The sequence below is a fragment of the Pieris rapae genome, chromosome 8 (genome assembly GCF_905147795.1).
Source record: "Pieris rapae chromosome 8, ilPieRapa1.1, whole genome shotgun sequence".
In the NCBI taxonomy this organism is placed as follows: domain Eukaryota; kingdom Metazoa; phylum Arthropoda; class Insecta; order Lepidoptera; family Pieridae; genus Pieris; species Pieris rapae.
The window spans coordinates 2,628,297-2,653,004 of NC_059516.1; the positions used below are offsets into that span (position 1 = coordinate 2,628,297).

Sequence of the window (24,708 nt, forward strand, 5' to 3'; positions counted from 1 at the left end):
ATCCCCAAAAGAATGTCAAAATCCAATACATTTTTGATGTGCAGGCGTCTGATTTTTTAGGTCTCGTTTCTGAGTCTTAACCCCATAGTATTCTTACAGCTGGTGATAATAATAATAACAACAATATATACCCAAGAACAGATTACATATTAAAACACAAACGAGGTTCCTGAATCTGCCTTCAAAAATGTGTGCAGAGTTAAAAATCGCACGCAAAGGTCACTGCTTTAAAGACAAATTTAATTTTCTTACAAATTCTATTACAGTTCTGCAAATGTTTGTATAATATAACGCCTGTGTGATTTTGCTGTCACTACAAGCTTCTCCATGTAATCGAGACCTCTGCGAGCTATGTACAAATAATCTCACGATCCTTTAGTTACTCTGAAAAAAGACGGCTTGCCTCTCAGTCAGTCACTCTACAGGATATCCAGAGCATCGGCATCTAACTCCACATTTTTAGGATGTCCTCCTTTTAGATGCTCGCGCAGTCCAACAGCGAGAGTACCAGTGAATCGAACATAATCGATAATTATTTGCAGGCGCCAACATATTTTACGCTTATTGAAAGTAGTAAAATGATTATGCAATATCAATGGACTTCATCTATACATCATAAGTAAGTGGAGGATAAAATCATGTGGATGCAGCTAGTACCGTATCGGTCAGGGCTTCTTACGACAGGCACAATCTTCAGTAATGAATACTACATATAGGTAATATATTAGACGGAGAGAGTAGTGACTAGGACCGAGGAACGAAGGTAGCCCCTAAATAATGGTGCAGGATGATACATGTGATAGGAATACGCGTCGTGAAAGGAAGGAGGGAAGAAATAGATAATGTATATAATAAGTAAATAAATGTGTTAGTATTAAGGAGGTTTCATATTAATGCTGTGAGTAAATAAATGTGTCGTAAACAATTTTTATACCCCTGACTGGATGGTCCACAATTTTATGTAAGAGATTTTGTGTATTTTATAATTTGAAATAAAAAAATCGTTTCCCTCATTTTTCAATCTTCTGTCACTAACTCCTATTATTACTAGTACTGTTATATTCTTAACCGCAAAACAGCGTTGGTGGCTCAGCTAATAATTTGGTATAAATAAAATAAAATACGTTTATTATGGAACATAAGATGGACACATATTCCACGTCAATAAATTTGAACCTGTAGGCATCCCTACCCATCGGCAAAGAAGACAGAGGGTGTAGGCCGAGAGAAAAAGCCGGCGTAAAAAATTCTCGGTACTCTTTGAAAATCAAATCATCAACAACACTCACATAAAGAAAATAACCTTTAAAAGGTTTTTTGAGACTTGACTATGGGTAAAAAAAATATTGTATTTACAGCTTTTATTTGAAAGTTATCAGTTTTTAACTAGTAGTTACGAGTATACTTACACTCGTAATTTTTCGTAAACTAAAAGTCATGAGAATGTTCTAGATTTAAATCCGATATTTACGAATTAAGAGAATAGTCCAAGTTTTAAAAACCGTTTAGTAATTTATATACATATTTATTATTATTGTTATATACGCAATTAGATATTAAGGTAAAATATCAACCATGTAAATAACGAAAAATTATCAATGAGTCAGAACCCATAGTTAGATACTATAATATCACATACCATACAGTATTAAAAAGTACATAAACATCTGGTAATTCACTACGTTATGAATGCAATTGTTTGAATTATTCGTACTGTTATATTGAATTTATTTGCGCCAATCACATTACCGGAAACGGACGTTGTAGAAACTGTTTATTGACCTAGGTCATGTGAAAGTGAATTCGCGAGTGTCGATCGAGTGTTTTGTTAAAAATATTTTGTTTGTCAGGCAAATTTTTTCAATCACATGGTTTATGATTACAAAATCAACATTACGAATATATTCAACAATCATGTTACCTAATTAGTTAAATGCGTTGAATGGAATGGAATCTCTGTTAGGATTGTCTTTTAACATACTATCCATTGCTATGTAATGTCAAATCATTTGACAAATCAAATTATTCATATGTTGCGTGTATAGAATATAGTCTACAGGAATGCCAGCTTTATTGAAATGACCCAATGCTGAACAATTTATTTATAATTTTATTTTCGTGCCATGATGTCAAAATATAATGCGGTCAGATGAAAACACAAAAGTATGTCAAAAGGCTCCCATATTCCCTCAGGTATCATATATCTTAAATCAAAGTATGATAAGAACTGGCTTCTAAATATCTATCGTTTATAGATAAGACTGTTTACATAACTTATGTATAACAAAGGGTAATATAAATTATTCAAACACTAAGCAAAGTCAAAAAGGATTGCCCGAAATAGGAGTTCAAAAACGACGTAGATAAGAATTAATTTAAATAAATTCTAGGCAAGCATACACTGCATTGAAGTGATTGAATCAGTCGCTTCATATTAGTAGGACGGAACAGTCATGTTTGATGTGAAAGATAAAATATTTTTGGTTACTGGCGCAGCGGCGGGAATCGGCGAAGGCGTTGCTCGTGCCTTAGCAGAGAAAGGAGCAAAGGTAACAGAATTTAAATATTTTGAAGAGATTTTTAACAATATATGACTGATCCGTTTTCGATAGATAGGTCAGATGATAACTATTGTAAAGGAAGCTTGTGTATCTACTACTGAAGTACTATACACATTATTACTATATAGCTATAGTTGTCTTGTATGAGACTTAAAAAGCGCATAGTAAGCGTTTTATTAACACTACCTACATTCATATTTTTACGAATTTTTTATTGGTGAAGACTTTTTCAGCATATAGCAATTTTGGATATTGATGTGAAAAATGGGAACGCGCTAGAAGCGGAAATAAATTGCAAATATGGATCCAATGTAGCGAAGTTTCACAAATGCGATGTTACAACAGCTGAGTTGGATGCAGCCTTCGATGCAACCATTAAACAATTTGGTTATATTGACGTCGTAATCAACAATGCTGGAATTATGAATGACGGGCCCGATTTCTATTTGAAAGCATTAGAAGTAAATGTGGTAAGTACCTGATTTTCATAGCTATTAGCTTCAGTGTGATATTGAGCGATGTTTATATATAATACTAGCGGATCCGACAGACGTTGTCCTGTCTACACGTCTTTAATTTCAAAATTTCAATTTTTAATAAGCCATTTTGATGAAAATTATTATTCAAATGTTATGACAATATCTAACGATCCAGCACATGGTCACACACGATATAACACAATGATAACAAAACTTTTTTTAAATTTCGGGACAGACTAAAATTAAAATTCGAATATTATTTAAAATTTGACACTGCGATGGTAGCGCCGTCTGTCGGATCCAATGTAAAACATTCCAAAATCAACAACAACTAATAAATTGAAAATTAATTAAAAAAACATTGTCCAGCGGACAAAATTGTGAATCTAAACCATTCCCAGATCCCCTTGAACACACACATAAAATTTCGTCTAAATCGGTCCAGTCGTTTAGGAGGAGTTCAGTCACATACACACGCACACAAGAAATATATATATTAAGATAATAAATAAATTGTTGTTATTGGAAGGACCGATTTCGCTAATTTTTAAAATTTTGGCATCCGATATATTGGCGTTACGTCTAGGGTATTTTTGAGGTACCAGTAGATTACAAACACAGGTCACAGAAGTGTTAAATTATCATTATTATAAATGTAGAATTTATGTATCTATCAAGACATTTAGCGTTACAAGATTTTTGGGTTTAAGTCAATTGTCATTAAATATTAAATACAATAACAATTAAATACGTCTTAAATCTGGTAAAAAAAATTGTGTTATTATTAGCGTATACAAGATCTACCGACATATACGTAATATTATATATAATGAAGCAAGCAATTTAATTTGATTCGTGAAAAAGTATGTTACACCGTTAATTATCTTTTTAATGTTTGTTATAAAATTTATCATTTGTTTTGTCCTTCAAGGATAATAAAAATTAAAACTATAACCGTAATTATTACTTTTATATACATATCAACAGGAAACCGAAGATTTTCTAAACCGAAGCAAACTATTCATAATTATACCAACTGTTATCCTAATTATAAAACACTCACATTTTCATATTGTACGTTTTGTTGCATGCAGAATTTCTCACATGTAGAAGACACCAGTTTTAAATGTATTGATTTTTTTATTTTCGCGTCGCTACCGATTGCATATTAATAGATATTAATTCTCATTACATTACATATTAATAATAAAAAATATATTTTTAGAATTCACTAATTAGAAGACACCAGTTTCTTCGTCGCTTCCAATTGCATATTACATACATATTAATAGTAAAAACATATTTTTAGACTTCACTAATAAGAAGTTCACTAAAAGCCTACAACCTAATGCGCAAGGACAATGGCGGGAAAGGAGGTACCATAGTGAACATCTCATCTATAGTTGGTCTGATGCAGTCTTCCTTGCTTCCGGTATATAGTGCAGCAAAATCAGCAGTGTTACAATTTAGTAACTGTTTGGGCGTAAGTTAATTAATATTTAGTGCATTTATTCCATAATAATATATAAGCTAAGCTGAGTTTCATCATCGGATGTCGAGTCAGAATACGAAATTCCACCTCGACGTCCGCCGTTCCACAACTGAGCGTTTTTCAAGGCAGTTTTTGCCGCGCACCACCACTCTCTGGAACCAGTTGCCCACTGAAGTATTTCCGAAATCATTCGACACCACACGACAATACCTAAATTCGACATTGTAAAGTTAGGTCTGGGTGGAAATCTATAACTAAGTTCAAGTTGTATATTCTGGTATTTTTATATTTCGAACACGTGTTTCGTAACAGTACAATTAAACAGTGTCAATAAATAAATATAAGTTTGGTGTTTTTAAATCAATTTCATATACGACGGTGTTAGTATTTACTAATAATTTATTTATTTAAATAAAATCTTTTTGATTAATTTGAATATTTATCGTTAATCACTACTGCATTTTAGTTATTTTTTTCCATACGCCAAAGAAGTGAAGACTTTTCACGCGTGTACATAAGTACCGCACACTCTTTTTTTATTCATTTATTGTAGACATAATCTTAAATAGCAAGAAGTTGGTGTGGTGTAAACGCAATCTGGACACAGTTTTTCTGTCCACCAGAACGTCGAACATATTTAAATAATTACTTTTATATATAAGGCCAGTGATATATACAATATAACATTTTTACGATTTAGCCACCAAAAATAGCAGGAACAACGTAATAAACATTTGAAACAATTGATACATTGTCGCTCCATAGATAGCAAGAGGCAAGAAACCTATTATTGACGAGAATTCTCATTATAATACAGGATGTGTTTCAATATTTGATTATAAATAAAATCACGTTGTCTGAGTTTTGTTATGCGTAATTTGTAGTTGTTTGATTTATGTTATATTTTTTTTAGTTTAAAATTAATATTTCTTGTTATATAAGTAAATAGTGTAGCTGGTAGCCAGTTTATTAGTAATTACTATATTTTGGTAATAGTAATAAGTTTTAGTTGTTTTAAAGTAGTACTGTAAAGTAGTTTAATAAGTAAATAGTTGTTATTACTGTATAAGAATATTGTAAGTAATTTTAATATTAGTTTCATTAGAGGGAGGGTAAAACTTGCTGAGTTTCTCACCCGTTCTTCTCAGAATAAGGCCTCCTGGTAGTTTTGCTAACGAATGGCGTAGTTTTGCTCTTTCGCGAATTTTGTAAACGTTTTTGACATTCATAAGCCCTAAGACGCATCTAAATTGAATAAAAAAATTTTGATTGATTGATTGCTTGATTAAATATCGATTTATTTTTTGTTATTGCGAGTTTTTATAAGGTATGCTCTCACCACACTCTCACATCTTTGCTTCAAACTCCGATAAATATCATTTAGATTAAGATATTATTTGTAATTTATAAATAATTCCAGGCCGAACAAACATTCAATAGAACAGGAGTGCGTGTTATCACACTATGCTTCGGAACCACAGATACAAACTTAATCAATGGCTACGTCGGGGCCATAGATGATGTTATAGAAAATATAATACCACAAGCATTATCTAGAATGCCTAAACAAGGGTAAGTTAATGATAAACCTGTCAAAGGACGTTTTTTTGAGTACCTGTCAAATGTTTATAAAAAAAAATTAAGCTCTTTAGTAAAACCTCCACAGAATGCTAAAGTATAATAAGGAAAAAGAAAGATAATTAGATTCTATTAAATGAAGATACAATACTTTGTAGTCACTTTAACACAAATAAGACATTCGTCTAATGATTATTATTCATAATAATTATTTGCATGTGGTCAATCTACATTGTATATCGTTAAGTTGGTAAAACAAGATATTTACACATTACCTATAATTATTGACCGTATGATGAAGGTTTTATGTTACAAGCAGGAAAACGCGAATGAACGTGTCATCGTGTTACGTTACTCTTTGATTATAGTTAAATTTTCCTTTTCTTTTACCGAGAATAAAATTACCAAATAATTTGCATGCATGACCGACTGTTTCACAAATCAGTGTCTTAAAACCTTTTGAAATGTATTTCGAAATGAACTAAATTAAGACGAACGAGTTATTGCTATAGAAAGTTGTTGAAGAGGCTTCTAAGATAGTTTAGTATGAATGTCGTATTATTAATTCAGCTATTGTTTTGTGTGATAGAACAGAGTTGGTCTAATGGCTTCAGAGGGCAAATCTCATCCCTGAGGTCGTAGGTTCGATCCCCGGCTGTGCGCTGATGGACTTTCTTTCTAAGTGCGAATGTAAATTCGCTCGGCTTGCTTCAAAAACAAAAATAAAAGCGGCGTGTGTCAGGCACAGGAGGCTCATCAATTACTGCCTATTAGATTAACAAATTATCACGAAAGAGATAGGTAAATTAATCGCGCCACGCAATTTTTAAAAATTGTTCTGTGTTTAATGCTAGTTTTTGTAACAAAAAAATTAAAAACAAAGCTTATGTATATCTTATGTATATACCTACAAGTATGCTTAACAAATTTCCTTTCTTTACATAACAGTATGATTCACAGTTGAAAGTTATTTTACTCAACACGTAATATATTATTGTAAACTAACTGGTACAACGAAAGATTTGTTATTTACAGAAATAAATAAATCTTATTCCAGGGTTGATGATGCTGTAAAAGGAATGCTTGTTGCGATTGAAAATGGCGAAAGTGGGGACACTTGGCTGATTACTTCGGGAAAACCAGCAGAAAACATCACGCGGACAGTCAAAGATAGCTACGCGAATTTATCCAAAACTTTTATGGAATAGTTTACTATATTTATTAAGATTAAACATTACGTTTTCAATTTGTGCTTTCATTATTTAATGATGCTTTTGTCCTTAGTATTGAAAATAATAATAAGCCTGTATGTATCCATATCCTATTTACATAAATTAAATAAAATAGATATGGATACAATTTTAACTAAGATGCGGTCCGCGAGAAGGCCTCCTCCAACTTTTTCCACCCTAATTTATTTTGTGCCATCGTCATCCAATTTCTTTCAGCTACCCTCTCGGTCCCATCGCTCTATTATATCTAAAAGGTAGTATTGACAATACTAAATATTTAATCAAATACTCCTTTATTTAACAATTTTGCTCATAATAGGCTATTAGGATACATTGACACAGAATCTTCTTCACTTATCCAAAGCGAGTACTACTTACATTCTGATTGATAAAAAAGGTGTATATACATTAGACCAACAGTATCTAAATCACGAAGGCCTGCTTATTGAGACTAAAGGGAAACAGATGAATTTCTTGTAGCTTTTTGATTATTCAGTAGTATATATTCCTATTAAAAAAACGTCAAAAATCTTATATGGAGCTGGCTAGAAAAAATATCTAATTGATTTGCTCCTGCGGCTGACTTAATAGCGATATCTTAATATATATATTTCTTGTGTGCGTGTGTATGTGACTGAACTCCTCCTAAACGACTGGACCGATTTAGACGAATTTTTTTGTGTGTGTTCAAGGGGATCTGGGAATGGTTTAGATTCACAATTTTGTCCGCTGGATAATGTTTTTTTAATTAATTTTCAATTTATTAGTTGTTGTTGATTTTGGAATGACATTGGATCCGACAGACGGCGCTACCATCGCAGTGTCAAATTTTAAATAATATTCGAATTTTAATTTTAGTCTGTCCCGAAATTTAAAAAAAGTTTTGTTATCATTGTGTTATATCGTGTGTGACCATGTGCTGGATCGTTAGATATTGTCATAACATTTGAATAATAATTTTCATCAAAATGGCTTATTAAAAATTGAAATTTTGAAATTAAAGACGTGTAGACAGGACAACGTCTGTCGGATCCGCTAGTATATTATAATATACGATAAGGATCACGCCTGCCACCATGGTTGCGCTGGGTTGCCGGGGCGCGTCGCGCCGGCCGTTATACTTGTACCCCAGTGTAGCACTCTCTCGCTCCATCAGTTGTCACGTTTTCTTGCTGTGTGCCCTGCCCAACGCCATTTCAGGCGAAACACCATTTTTAGCCGCGTCTATTATTTTTGTTTTATTTCGTATTGTTGTACTTTTAATCTTATTTATCAGATTTAAGCCTAACATGCTCCTTTCGGCCGATTGTTGAAATATTTAAATTTGCTTTATTAATTCAATTGTGATAGGCCATGATTGGCAGCCGTACAGTAGTGTAAGTGCCACAACAAAATATGGGCTTAATGAAAGTCCTATCGCCAAAAAAACAGTTGTCACGCCATATATATCTTTACAAATATTTATTTTTACAAACGAATGTTTTGGTAAAAATAAAATATTTTCCACAGCGTGAATGTAAATCAAACAAAGCAGTTCATGCAATAAATAATTTTATTTGAAAACTTCTTATATCATCATAACTTTTCATAACCAGTGAATGTGAAATTATATCTGCTTACCTCATTATTGTCTTCCAGGATAACACCTGATTTGTAACTTCCAAATTGCGGAAACTTTATTCATTTTGAACTGAAAATTATACTGGAATCCGTACATTATGGAAGACGATAAATTTTCTACATCATCGTAACACTACAACGGCCAATCTCAATATCTTACTTCTAGATTTGCTACGATTTAACTGACCTAGGACACTAGACGAAATGCGTCCGTCGGGTTCCACTTACGGCAAATTTTTACGGATGTGTATTAGTGACTAAGAGTCATTGCCATTGAGATTCGATTGTAGCTTGTTTGTTAGAATTTTCAAGTAAAAAACAAAACAATGTGTTTTTAATTGAGCATTCTAACACTCCAAGATCTACTCGAGATTTGCACAAGAGTAAAATATCCATAAACATATGTTAATAGTTTGAATGTACTGTAAGCTATTGAGAGGGCAGCTGAAACGAAACAAATTGTTTTATATTAACTTAATTTTTTAACGATAATTATAATACTGTATATATTCACTAAGACCAGACTGTTGTACCTTAAGTCTGATGAGACTTGATGTGTCATACATCAAAATTGTAAAAACATAATATGAATACTCAAAATTGGTAAATAATTAGCATTCTTATAAACAGAAAGATTCATCGTTACCATGTATTTAAAGGTCGTAGATGATACAGTAATTAATCAGCTCTATGGTGAAGAAACGCAAGGCAAAAGGTGTAGAGGAAGACCACAAAAAAGGTGGGAAGACGACATCAGGGAAGTGGCAGAACAGAGTGGCCCAAGAAAGATATGAATGGTAAAGGTTGGAGGAGGCCATTGCTGACTGACAAACAGATCTGCAGAAATTAACCAAGATCCTAGATCCCCATATTAGAATATTTTTTTTAACCTTCTAATATCTAGTTTCATTTAATGATCTTTGTTTATATATGAACCTAAGTCGATCTCAATAAAAGGCTATATTATTATTATTATTTTGAAGAAACTATGAACTATGTGTAATGCGGCAAAAAAAGGGGTTCATCAGCGTTAGAGTAACATGCGAGACGTAGTTCAATATACAGATGATAGATGGTCTAAAACAGTAACTGAAATGACTGATACAAAAGGAACAAGCAAAGACCAAAAGAGGAATGGGCCAACGGGATCGAAAGGGTAGCTGGAAAATGACGATACCAAATGACGATGGCACAAAATAAAATAGGGTGGAAAAAGTTGGAGGATCAGCCGAATCTTGCTGACATATTTTTCTTAAATTTTAACTTCTAAAACAGTCTCCATTTCAATAACGGTACCATCTTTAACATATCTAGTAGTATAAATAGTGTTTATTTTAATTCATTTAACACTTGCGAATTAAAGTCAGTCTGTCAATCTTAGTGAAAAATATTCAGTGTTTTCTTATATTTTACGTTCATAATTGTTTTCAGATTTATGACAGTCTTTGACATTATATTTGACTAAAACATACTTCTTATTTTGTTCATTCTTTGCCTTACCATAGTAAACTTTTAGAGAATCCAAAAGTTAATTAGCATTTATTGATGTATTAGATTACTTAAACTCAATATTCTTCTACCAAAGCGCAATTTAAGCTTAAAGCGTTTCAAGTATTAAAAACAGCGCTTAAAAAAGTTTGTACGATTAACGTAAAACATAAAAAATCAAGGGATGTGAGTTGCCTACAAGTTTACGATTATATTTTTTTAATAATTTGTCAATTATTCACTTATTATCTATTTTATATTTACATTAATTTGCAACTGTAACGTTTTTAAAGATTAATATCGACAGGTTAAATATATCGAATTTTAATGTTAATAATCATTTTATATAATATTTAGACAGGAATCTTAAGACAGAATTTGGATTTTGTCAAGGTTATTTCCTCAAGAATTTGAAACGTAATTAATAGGTAACAAAACAGTGTAGTTAGCGCAATTTCGCCGCAAGACGCGGTTTCATAGATCACTATCGAGCTTAGGAAATACAATTATTAATACATAGTAATAAGTTAATAATCAAAGACTGTCACACGTATCGTCGGGTCAAATCTATTTTATTATATCCTAACCATTACGAGGTCATTATCAATATCACTACAAGTTACTAATAGTTAACGCGATATAACAAATCTCAATAATTTCCTTGGGAAACAAATTTATATCACTTTAATACTTTAAGATATGAATTAGTTTTAATTTTATTTACAGTAGGATAATTTATAAATTGCTTTTGAGGTCACCGACCTGATTTTTCCATTATGCTTTTACGTGCCTTAATTTTGGAATACTGAACACATTTTAAGGCTGATGGTTGGAAAATCATATCATTGTCTTTCTGGTGCGTTTCACTGATAGCTTTTCTAGGACGACGCTAACTTGTATCGAGCAACACTGGCAATGGAACATGGCCAATAAAAATAGTTGAAGAGAACAACACTATTTTCGCAGTGTTTTAATATTATTATACTTAAATGAAACATTGGTAATATTAACTTTGTTACTAAATATTAATAACTGGAAAACCCCGATTAATCGAGGATGTGATTAGCGTTAGTGAAACGCACTCTTAAATATAACATGTCAATAGACTCGTTTTTGGTAATAAAAAAAATGTAAACTTTTTCGGTTAAAATTACAGTTAAAGTATACGAACTTTATAAATGGCAGTATTGTATCACGTATACGAATTTAGGGAACACAGGCTTTAATTTGATACAATTGAATTATTGCCACAACGATATTTTAATCTATAACGAACATTCCAACTAAATTATTTACAAGAGATTAATAATAATAATACAACAAATATCGTACATTCTTGAACCGATCGGATCAGGTAAAAAAAATTGTGCGTTCATTATGATTATATAATGAAATCAGTCACCTATAAACTTAAATGCCTTAAAATAATTCGAATTAAATATAATGGTATTCTGATAATTCATGATTTCCGTTCACATTCCTGTCTCAAAGCAGATCTGTAATTAAAAGCATCCAAACTAATATCTAGATTATAGAACTACCCCAAAAAATCACGCTAGACAATTTCCTAGCCCATGACGGAATTCCCATTGACCAAAAAATAATCTGGGCATTTTAATATTAATTTTGTATGAGAGCTAATATAGAACAATCTGTCAAATAAATATCAGACTACCACGATATTATATCCTGACCAATCGGTATCACTTTGGTCCGAAGGCTCGCTTTAAAACTATCAATCTCAATTCGAGGTCAATGGCCGTCGTGTCATTGACCCGATGACGTCATTGCGTCTTTAACAAGGAAAACCCAGACTCCGCGCGTGGAGAGTCACACCGTAGTGACTCTGTCTATTTCCACGTATCGCACGGAGTCTTCGCTTGGTCAGCAAATCACTTCTTTCTCATCGAAGATTGCTGTGTCCGAGGAGAAACTTTTGAGGCGCTGTTGGAGCGCAGAACGGCGCCGCCGACAGCTACGAGTTGCTGCGACCTGGAAAAAATAAATTTTTAATTATTTTTATGAGAAATATTATTATTTTTATGAGAAATATTAATATTTTTATTGATGAGAAAAACTGAAGTCGGTTAGATGTTCACGTCAGTCCTGGTGACGCAGAACTATCTTTGACAGGGAGGGGACAGGCCAGGTAAAAGGCGTTGTAAGGCCGACAAGGCACTCGTGCGTCTTTTGGCGTAGTATTCATGGGCGGCGGATGTCCATTTGCCTATTTGTTTTATAAAAAAGGTATTTACCGGTAAGGGAAGTGAATTTCAAAAATAAACCCAGATACAACTGAAATAACAGTAAAAAAATATATACTTTTATACTTATTACTTATAATCTTAGTAACAATCCTAATGCATACGTACACTATCTAAGCAAGATATTAGAATAAATAAACTCACCACAATGAAGGCGATACAAGCGATGAACGCTATCAGCCCTGTGAGGTAATGGAAAGGAGCGTTCATGAAGGAGGAGCATTGTGTGAGGCGCTCATCAGATCCATCAGGGCATTGGCTAATACCATCGCACCATAGAGCAGGGGATATGCACGCATCTATGGATGGGCAGCGGTAGCGACATTCACCTGACAGTGCGAACACTCCACCGTGTTCGGTCGGTTGCCTGGAAAAGATATTCAAGTGATATTCTCGGATGTAGTTAAACAATTTAATGCATTACATACACAAATTGATCTCTAGATATTTTTGATTTAAATTTATCAATTTGAATATTCTAGATACCGAAAAATTTTGCATTTGGGTCAAAACAAAACGTAACAAAATGGCGCCTCTATCGGGCGTAAAACTAATGATAAGTTCAGTCAAACAAGATCAATAGGACACTTTTATATGATACATTTGAATCCTGTGTTATCCAACCATTTTTGTGCCCCAATAACCTACCTAAAATTATTATGTAACACACATAATATAAGTATTAAAAAATTAATTGTTCACTTAAGAAATTTTAATGATAAGATTTAGGAATCAATAGGGAAATTGATAACGAAAGAATAAGTAAATGATAAAAATATAATGAAAAACTGGAATTCAAAATCCCAGTTTTTTTAAGAAGGTTTATTTAAGGAGCAAGGAGTTTGCTTGCTGCACAGAGATTTTATATTAGGTTCCAACTTCGTTAGCTTCAAGTCTCCACGATGACTGATATCAATTGCCCCCCTGTGGGGCCCGATGTAGGTAAACACTGATCAAGAGCTTAATTACAATGTCAACTTGATTATCTCAAATGAATCGTTGATACAGAAGAACTATCACTCGACACTTAAAAACATGCAATACCTTCTAGACAGTTCCAGCCATGTTACAAAGTAGGATCCACTCTCAACGCCCATTAGCTCAACGGAGAGGGATCTGGGCCAATCCAGGTCAAAATGGTCCGGTGATGGCGGAGGAGCTAACACATGCTTTGCTAGAGGGTCCACTTCTTTGATCCAACCATCGGAGAAAATTTCTACGCTCTGCTCTTCCTGAAATGCAATGCTTTTGATAAGTAACTCTGGAACATTACAACAACACAATTATTGTGAAGTGTTTACTACATATAAGAAATTTTACCAACAAGTTAATACATCACTAATAATAATAACTAGCAATCAACAATTGTTCAAATACTGCAGATAGAACAAAGAACAAACAAATATGACTTGTGTCTGTAAATTAAACTAAATGAAACACTGTTTATATAAATGTGCAATCATTTTCATGCATAATAAAATTTATAATGATTATAGTTCCTTCTGATTTAATAAACTGCAATGGATTCGTTAACATTGTAAAATCGATATGCCGCTATACTACTATCATTATTTGAACTCCAGTTATATTGGACGTCAAAATTTTCTTAAATGAATGTCATCACTTGCTTTGTATAATTTATATAAATTGGAAAACTAGTAACAATTTAAAATTAATAATTTTTTTTATCCATGTAACAAGCTACAAAGAAGCACGAAACAGAGAAGGTATCAAAAAGCCACATCTTTCTTGCGTCTTTACTCTATGTAGGTAATTATTGTTTAGCTTATACGTATAACAAACGTATACGTGAAAGAAAGAAATTTTTTACAGGACTTATTCCATTTCCATGTTTACTAATGCATATTAATTTAAATTTATATATTATTATATCTAACTTAATTTAAGGATCAAATCAAATGTATAATAAAATGTATAGATCAAATGTAAAATTAGAAGCATTTAATGTATATTTCTTTTTTTGACAAGTTCGTAAGTCTACATTGTGTTACCTATATGAATAAATGATTTTTGACTTTGACTTTGATAAAAGGTTTATTTATTTCTACGTTCATGTGATTTTTTTGTATACATCACTATCAAGTCTTTCCTTTTCCCCTTTTTCAGCCAATTTTCAATTTTGTGAGCGCATTCAAGTGTTATGGAAATCGATACTGCTTAGCAGTATCGATTTCTATTCGTTTAGTTAGGTTGTTAACATTACAAATAAAAACCAAAAGGCTTTGTATAAAAAGAGATGTGTATAAAGTACTACCTAAACCCCCCTGAATAAATTTATCTCCTACACATATTGAATTCCCCTAAATTTGAGGTAAAACCCACAAATTGCCAACACTGAGCATACAGAAGAAAATATTCACTATGGAAATATCGAGAACTGCATTACACGTTACGGTGTTAAAATATTCATACCTGTCTATGGGGCGGTAGTGGACAAATGTAAACAGGCGACAGTCCTCCAGTATACACTGCTATTCGGTTCTGCGTTCTGCACATATGCCGCAGATCTGGAGCGACCGTTATATTATTGAGAAGAGTGAAGTTATCCAAGTCTGGTTCTTTGATGATACTGCCTTCAATTCTCAAGTAGAGGTAGCGACCAGGTGATGGGTCAATCAACCAAGGACGCTGGTCACAATGATCCTGGAAGTATAAATATTCTAATAAGCATCATCAAACTTAAGAAATTTCCTACGCTAGTGTATTATACTAAAACAACCAAAATTTAATATAATATGAATCGAGTTAGAAACAAATTAAAACCTAAGACATATCTACAACAATTATACGTTTATTTTTGAAAGAATCCAGTGAATACTTTCAACAATTCAATAATCAAATAGTCAATTGATTTGATCTGAATAATCAAAACGTCATGTTTGTAAATAATATAATTGTAAAAACGAGCAATATAATACTCGTCTTTATTTTTAATAAAAGTTATTATATTAAATAATTCCATTAATTAATATAATAACTTTTATTAAAAATAAAGAGGAGTTTGTACTCCTCTTTATTTGTATATACCTGTCTCTATTGTTAGAGACACGTATATACAATGCTGTTTTACAGGCAGTCTTATTCTATGGATGGCTTGGACGCTAACCATAAAAGCGGAGCAGAAGTTACTGCTAATAGAACGTAAAATACTGCGGACGTTTCATGGTGAGTCTTAAAAAAATGATGAGTTGGTAGCCCAGCCGAACATTACCTGATACATACATTGGTAATTTCGTAGTGCACCGTCTAAATTGATAGTAATTTTATGTTAACGTCTGAACCAGTTGAATTGCAAAAGAAGATATAAAAAATATGTACTTACCATACCCATTATAGAAGAATACAAAAGTAGTTCTCCACTCGGTCCATGGACTCTGTGTGTCGCTTCACAATGTGATTCAACCCTGACAAACTCTACTGAAGCCTCAAATCCAAAAGATCGGAAGTCATCCATCGCTGTCATATTCACAACGTCAAATTTCAACTCAGCCACAGTAGAAGTCGATGTAAATTCGTAGTCAAATACATCACTGAAATATTTATATCACAGGATTAAATAAATATATTCGAATTTTTATATTTAGTGCTGTCCTTTCAACAGAGCTTTGGACCCTTTGCTAAGTTTATTGAAGAATTTGTTATGACTGCAAATTGATTCAATACATCCATTGCAGGATCCAATACGGCTGTGGGTACTGGGTACCATTATCTAGCACCGCGCTGTATTAAAAAAATATTTCTGCCATAGCAATCAAACTATTTAATCACGTTCTCACAGGTTAATAAGCACTACAGTATTTTGCTTTGTGCGGTGTAATCTTCGGGAGTTTTTAGATTGTAGTTTTTTGACACTAAGGGCAATAGCGCACTAGCGGCCAGGCCGCAGCGGCCAGGTCGCGGCGGCCATCGAGATAGAAACCATAGTATGAAATCGCCATATAGCACGCGCACCTGGCCGCACGCGGCCAGCGGCCACACCGAGCCGCAGCGGCCAGCGAGATCGAAGCGACGCATTTGCGGCCCGTGTTCGGTCGCTGGTCGCTGCGGCCACTGGGATCAATTGCATTGTAGTTAAATAAGCAGTGTGCGCGCACTAGCCGCGGCGGCCGCGCGTATTGTGGAACTACAGCGTGTTTTGTAATCATTGCGATGTCTTTGGACACGGAAAGATTTATAACTGATTTATTGATTATTTATTATGTATTGATGGGCTTAATTTTCTTAACAGTTCTTCAAACGAAGACTTGCTCATCCGCAAATAATTAAAGAACTTTTCATCATATTGCTGAAGGTCGGTGAAATAAGTATGAAAGAATCCCTTTGTTCGCCTTTCTCGTAGTAAGGGATGGACCCAATATTTTTTCCTTTTCTTTTTCTGCTTCTTACTAAGATACAAAAGCACTGCTATTTCCTCAACGTCCATTTTGAAGCGCGCTGTATAAGCAACTGACTATCGTAGCCGCAGTTTTGGCCGCGTTGCAAATCGCAACCCCTGCGGCCGGGCCGCGCGTCTGGCCGCTGCGGCCTGGCCGCTAGTGCGCTATTACCCTTACATTGAAAACGATTTTAATAAATAATGTAATTGCTTTTAATTATAATTTGACATTTGCATGTTGAAATGATTTTAGGGTCTTTCCTTTACTGTTTCCTGAGTAGGTAAAAAATTACTAGAGTCATTATTAATAGCTGGAGTATTCGCAAAGTCAGATTATATTATTTGCTGAGTCTATATACCCTAGGATTCGATACGTGAAGCAAAAACAGGAGATAAAAACCTAAAAGGGACTCCTCCTCGTAAGGGACACGATTACTGAAGGTACTTAAAACTTTTATTAGTATTCTGTTTAGAAATAATTACAACACTTTACCTGCATAAACAATCCCGTAGAACTCCAGGCCCACTATCCTTCCAAGGTCGGTCGAATACTCTAACAGCCGCCGTTACCTCACCACCACATCTGAACCACGGCGAGTGAGCGGAATGCACGGATCTGCAAAGGCTTCCACCGCTTCGGACGCTCCATATCTTCAGCCGTACGACCTCGCCAGGGTTTGCTTCAAATCGGTACGTGCAGCTGTTGAAAGACGCTTAAAATTAAACGAATTTTAAAATCGACTTTAAAATAAATGACGTATAAAAGATCGCTCAAATTGCAAAGTCTGTAAATAAAACCTATATATATATATATATATATATATATATATATATATATATATATATAATTAATTAATGATAATAATAATGATAATTTCCTAGTTCTGTATTTTTTCTAACATTCTAAAAGATTTGATTATTTTAGCATTCAGTTTTTATATGTACAGAGGGCAAAGGATGCTATCTCCGCCCATACATACGCCGAGCTTTTAAGAATTGATACCCGTCTAAATAGATGATCCTAAGTCGAATTGGTTCAAAAATATATCGGTGGGAAGCTGGTTCCATACAGGCCGTGTGCGGCCAAAACCTAAAAAACGCTTATTTGTGGCAGAAGCTTACTTTGTTTGATTCGTTTCAGATATTTTTCGGTTTCTATAGCTCTCTGTAAGGAACTGAAAATAAATAACAAGTTTATACCATACCTGATATTACGATTTCCTCCCCTGCCATAGAGAAAGACATCTCTTGGTGATGAAAATGTTACTGGTGGGTCCGGTGGTGCTTCGGGAAAGGAACGAGAAGAAAACCTCCTAGAACAAGGACCGTGACCCCATGGCTCTCCGTCTTGATGCAGGTCAACGAACTCATATAACGCTTTGAAGAAAACAGGCCTAAAATAAAACAAAATTTGTAAATATTAACAACAATATTTTCCACTCCCTCATCCCTGAGGTCATAGTAGAACAGAAATCTGAAAGTTGTAGCGGCAATGATTTATCTTTTCCATAAGATATTCATGTGAAACAAAACTTACTAATTTCATTTAAAAAAATGTATAAAAGACAAGACAAGTCATTTAGTTTAACCAACTTAAAGCTTTCGCAACTTCAGTTTTAAACACTGAAGGAATACGAGCGACTATAAGTTTGCAAGTAATATGAAACGTGTAAGTAAATTAGAAAGTTAAAACTCACTTCAGAGCAGTCCCTTGTGTCAATTTCAGTTCTAAAGTTAGAGAATCGCCTTTTGATAAAAAACTTTCCGTTCGAGCGCAAGCCCTCGACCTTCTAAGTAACGCATGTTCACACGTTCTTGGCGCCCTCTCACGGCAAAATCTCGCAACTAAAGTGGCATTTGTGGGAGGACGACCAACTATCACCGACTGTGGTGAGGTGGCTCTAGACATTTGTACTGAGCGGTCTTTGTCACTATAAATAAAAACATATTGGTAACACAAAGCTTTTCGATTTCTTTTGAATATAATTATTTCAATTAGAACTTTACATATTGCAGATTGTACTGATAATCTAACGCTGAATTATAATATATTATTCAAAATACAAAACGTACGCCGTGCTAATAAAATTTCAGCTCTTCATTTATTATTGCTGATAATTTGTGTTGAAACATCAAAGCGAATAAAGAAAGATAGTAAAATCATAATAACAATATCATACCAAAAAATATCGCTGCAGCCAGGCGATATTCTCATGGGTCCATCCCATATATTCAAATGGCTTCCACAGTACTCATCTTCAGGCAAATTTGGATTGAGAGCGTTCGTAACATAAAATTTTAATACCGAGAACCAGACACGAAATCTCGGAGCTGAAAATTGTCGTCGATAAAATATATTCTTGCCCGAAGGACCAGAGGTATCGATTCCCTGCATATGATATAGACACGTTGTATTCGGCGGTAATGAGTGTTGAGGGTGCTCCAACACACCTCGGCCCGTCCCTCTTATCCAAAACTCACAAGCCCGCTTATTTTTTGCGTAGGTCGGCGATTGTTGATCGACGAATCTAACCTAAAACGTTTTATTATGCTAATATCAATTTCATTCAATGATTGTATTACGTTTGGATGGCGAGTAAATGTTTTCCGATTCTCACATTTGTTTGTGATGGGAATTTTTATAAGATTGATTTTAGATAATACTTTGCGTATTCAAGACGAGATAAGCTAAGGAGTGGGTCAAGAGGAATTAAGAGTTGTAACCCAGATTTTAATACGGTGATTTTGCTTAAAAATTGCTGTAATAATTGAGTTAAAATTAGCCAATTAGCATTATATACAATTTCATACCATAGAGTATCAGGGATCTCAAATTATTGATTATTAAAATCGTGAAGAAATTTAATGTAGTAAAATATGTTATTTTTAAAAATATAGCAAATATTTACAAAACATAAATCACGTTTATATTTATTTTAAAAAGTGTATTAATTAGGTCATACATAGGATACATTTAGCCATCCTTCCTATTCAGAAAAAATAACACAATATATTTTTTACTATAATACTAATCAGTATCTAGCTTCACATCATATCGTTTATATTTACATATCTCTAGAATATATGTAGAATAGATACCAAGGATCAAATATTACGTAAATAATATGATAACTTTTCCATTATATTTGACACAAAAAACTCTGCAGCACACTGCAGACGAAGCCATCAGTAATATTCGTTGTTGAAGAAAAGGAAACGAACAATTTAATACTATTACGGCAAACATAATTTCCATTCAGGTAAAATTGTGAAAAGGTAAAAAGTCCTGGCGAGAAAAAATGGTTTGAGGCCGCGGCCTAATTTGATAAGTTGAAACAATGCAAACTGCTGTGGAGTATAGTGAATGCTCCATTATAATAACTGGCCGCACGAGCTCTGCTAATTACACTTTGGCATAGACCCAAGCAGAGCATGGTATGCCTTGATTTATTGTTTTACGCGAGTGAATTTTATATGTATGCAGATCGTGCAACTGGTTTTGTTTGCATTAATTTATCTTATATTCATCTTGATACTACACGTTTGCGTTGTTCCATTAGTAATTTCATTTTTCTATTTTATAAGAAACATTTGTGTACTTATTTCATTATTTTTTTATATATTTATTACAATTAACTTTTTAATATGTAATAAAATAAAAATAAAATACGTTTATTTTGAAACATAAGATCAAGGTATCACTATTCCATGTCATTAAATTCAAACCTGTAGGCATCCCTACTCATCGGCTAAGAAGACAGAGGGTGTAGACCGAGAAAAAAACCCGGCGTAAAAACCTCTCTATAAAAACTCGTATATATATAATATCTATTAGGCGAATACGAATGAACACTCGTAACTATAGACGGATGATGAGATAGATGCTGATACATCCATAGATTTGCATTGGTAAATGGAATTTAAACAACAAAATAAGTTGACTTATCAAAAATATGTACCAAACTATTACTCTAAACAGTTTGCAAATATTACTTAATCCATATTTTAGAGCTCTATAGAATTAAATTGAATTTCTTTGAAATTGTAATATTTCCAGAGACTAGACAGATTTGCCTCAAAGCCAATGGGTATTAACAATCTTAAGTATAATTTAATTAGAAAGATCTTATCGTTAAAAGATTGTTCTTTTAGAGCTCGCTCATCATTCAATTTAAAACAAATGTCCTAGTTACATAAAACACGAATTCAATGTTAATTTGCGAAAACAGCTGGAAAAAAAATAAATCCAAAACCCCGTATTATATGGCAAGTTTTAGGAATTTTGGAGATATACATTCATTATTGATTTGTTTCTGAAGCAAATAAGTTTCTACCTTTTAACTTGAAACCATTACTCTGTTTCGAAATTGGACTCGTAAGATGAAACATAAAGTATACAAATCTGAGTTAATCATCAAGTAGAGGATCCATTAACAAGTTATGTTTTGGAAATCATAAGGTAGGTAAACAAAAAAACCCAATATTATCGTACTAAATGCCTTTAATATGAGATAAATTTTAGGCCAACGTTTACCAAAGACTTATCGTAATTGCACGGGAACTCAAAGCATTATTAGCTGCTAAACCACTGCGGCTAATACATTGGCTAACAGAAATTCTGGATTATAAATTTATAATTGCAAATGTAATATAATTTAATGCAAAACTTGGCATTGTATTGTTTTTCATATTACAATATCAAGCTTTATTTGTCCGCTCGGTATACTTCACTCACATTGTAATTTCCATCCCATATAATATAAATATCATGGCATATGTATTACATAAGAACAGCTGATATTTGAGGTAAAACAATTCTGAGTTTTCTAGTGTTAATTCTTAAAAGGCCTGCAGTACACTTGTAAGCCTTCTGGCAGTGCGAGTGTCTATGGGCGATGTTGTCACTTAACATCTGATCCCTGTTCGTCTGCCTCCTTTAATATAAAAAAATGCATGCGTACAAAATAAACATGTCAGAAGTGAAACTTGTCTGAAATGATTACTAAGGTAAAAGCAGTAATAGATGATCATGTAATAGAATATAATCACTTCATGTATTTGTATATTTATATTCCCACTGTATACGTACAATCGATAATATAAGTACACATATATACATATATACGTAAAATCAGGACTTTATGTGATAAATAGCAACTGAAACTGTTTGGATGTAGGAAATTACCAGCAAAAGGTTATGCAAAATATTACCAAGTCTAGATAACATCGCGTCAATGTATAGGATCACATGAAAGAAAGTCTTCACAAACTCTTAGTTATATATGTGGATAATATAGAGAATATAACTCTATGTGGATAATAGAGAAGATGGCTTGGCTAATTGTTGCTTTATAGTACGCAAGTGTAACTAGGACAGTATGTACTCAAATAAGTAGTATTTTTATTATTAGAAAATCAATTTACAGACGATCGCACCGGGTAATTTCTTCAATTGTGGTGCCCATCTGCTCACTGTGGACAAGAGTCTCCCAACCGTACTGAAACTGAAACCCTTCGAAAGGTTAAGGTGAATTTTGTCAAAAAGTAGATAATGTACTAGCTGCTGCTGCGAAGTTTGTTTGTGTGATTTATGTGATTTTACCTTTTTAGTACATACAAACATGGAACAGTTTGTTATGCTACCCCAGAGACTGTTAGGTTTTTCAGAATAAAAACTTTTTAGATTTTTCCGTGAATTTTTCTATGTGTACCCATCATAAAAAATAGACACAATAAAAATTTTGTCTAAAAAATGAAAATAAAATTTAGGTATGGACCACCCTTTAATTAAGGGGGATGAAAAATAGATGTGATCTGATTCACATACCTAATCGATATGCACACAAAATTTCACGAAAATCGGCGAGCCATTTCGGAGGAGTTTAATTACAAACACCGTGACACGAGATTTTTATATATTAGATAGTCCATACAATGCAAAGCAATCTCTCAATTACTATGCGATCTGAAATTATCTTGGGTTACTTATCAAACAAGGTAAAAATGCGGAGGCGAATGTTCCAACATCAAAAGTTTATTGGAAAAAGGAAATCACCAATATTGACATTATTTCGCCTTTTATAATAAAAAGTCTCAAACAATACTGAACTCAAAAGAAAACCTTGTCATTAATTATAATTATTCCAATTCGGGAATAAGTTAAAAAATATAAGGTATTTCAAGAGAAATATCACAGAAGACCCATTCATCATTCACTCAAACGTGTATTGTTAAATGGTATTCAAGGTCAACGAATACTTTTCTAGGTTTATTATCTGATTTTATACAACTCTATACTGTTCCGTTAGTTGGAAAAATATTGTTGGAATCATAATTTTTTACAAAACCTCTTCCTGTCGTGTTTATTACATTTGTGTTATATATGATAAGTATTAATAAAAGATTTTTATATGATTAAACATATCCTTACCTCAACTTCTAATTGAAATCCATGCAAAGATTGAGCAGTTGCCGGTTGCAGAAAGGTTCCAAAAGGTGACGTGGTGAATTCTACCAACAACTCTGGACCACTCGATATTGCTTCCGGAACTGATACTCCACCTCCGCAAAACCTTAAAATTACCGGATCCCTGGTTGTGTAGCCATCATACACGGTCACATAGTCTTGAACTTCATCACATTGCTCCCAAAATTTCAGCTCTCGTCCACTATTACCCCGCTCTTGTTGATTAGTCGCATACAACGCTTTCTGACTTCGTATCGAAATCAGTTGCCCATTTGGTTGCTTAACTACAATAAGAGCATGCTTCCCCTGAGGCACCTCGTGCTGTCGTACCGCGTAGTAGCACGTCAAATTCCTCGGATAAACTCCAGGGAAATTTGGTGATTGTAACCTACAGTTTTTACGATCGCAGTCGCTGAAGATTCTCGAGCAATAAGTCCCAGAAATCAAATCCCCGAGGTAATACTCTCGGGCTTTAGTTGGCCTCGCGATGTTCGTATCTTCCCCACGCGTTATGTTTACGGGATATGGCATTGGTCTTATTTTGAAAAAGGGTCGCTCTGAAATGGAAATAGATATGATATATAACCCTTGGCTATCGTATTTCATGATGAATTTTATATCTATATATATAAAAGAAAGTCGTGTTAGTTACACCACTTATAACTCAAGAACGAAAGAACAGATTTGAGTGAAAATTGGTATGGAGGTAGCTTAGAGCCAGGAGACGGACATAGGATACTTTTTATCCCGTTCGACAGCGTTCCCGTGGGACTTGACATGAAACGTCAGTCACTATAAAAAGTGGTATAACAAATAAGAATCAGACTTGGAATAATAAAACGCAAATGATAGCTATGTAATTGACGTATAATGACAGCTGTGTAATGACGTATATATGACAATTTGATATTTGTAAGAAATCAATATTCAAAATATTTCTATTAAATAAATACGTTTAATTATTTTTACAATTTACAATTTAATTATAATGATAGTGCTATTGCCCATTCGTATAAACAGTGAAGAGAACTATAAAACTCGGTATTGTCGTATGTATACAGTTCATCCAAAGAATGATGAATGTTTCTATTTGTTGTTGTTGTCGAATGACGCATTTAATCGAGTATTGGAA

At 33.5% G+C, this 24,708-nt stretch overlaps 2 protein-coding genes across 2 annotated transcripts in view; one reads left to right on the plus strand and one right to left on the minus strand.

Annotated features, from left to right (window-relative positions):
- Positions 1–2,105: 2,105 nt before the first annotated feature.
- On the plus strand, positions 2,106–7,356 carry LOC110995629 (15-hydroxyprostaglandin dehydrogenase [NAD(+)]). The gene is made up of 6 exons (XM_045629309.1): positions 2,106–2,193; positions 2,391–2,549; positions 2,795–3,031; positions 4,350–4,523; positions 5,953–6,104; positions 7,168–7,356. Exons 2-6 carry the CDS (start codon positions 2,454–2,456, stop codon positions 7,316–7,318), a joined length of 810 nt encoding a protein of 269 aa, XP_045485265.1. The 5' UTR covers positions 2,106–2,193; positions 2,391–2,453; the 3' UTR covers positions 7,319–7,356.
- Positions 7,357–10,763: 3,407 nt separating this feature from the next.
- The window catches only part of LOC110995642, a 91,718-nt gene continuing 77,773 nt past the window's right edge, over positions 10,764–24,708 (minus strand). Inside the window, exons 5-14 of the mRNA XM_045629185.1 lie at positions 23,541–24,133; positions 19,291–19,643; positions 18,808–19,041; positions 18,316–18,504; positions 17,604–17,810; positions 16,058–16,265; positions 15,148–15,378; positions 13,759–13,946; positions 12,859–13,081; positions 10,764–12,442 (exon numbers count right to left, since the gene is read on the minus strand). Of these exons, the coding sequence (XP_045485141.1) occupies positions 12,335–12,442; positions 12,859–13,081; positions 13,759–13,946; positions 15,148–15,378; positions 16,058–16,265; positions 17,604–17,810; positions 18,316–18,504; positions 18,808–19,041; positions 19,291–19,643; positions 23,541–24,133 (2,534 nt within the window). The 3' untranslated portion in view covers positions 10,764–12,334. The remainder of the gene's footprint in view (positions 12,443–12,858; positions 13,082–13,758; positions 13,947–15,147; positions 15,379–16,057; positions 16,266–17,603; positions 17,811–18,315; positions 18,505–18,807; positions 19,042–19,290; positions 19,644–23,540; positions 24,134–24,708) is intronic.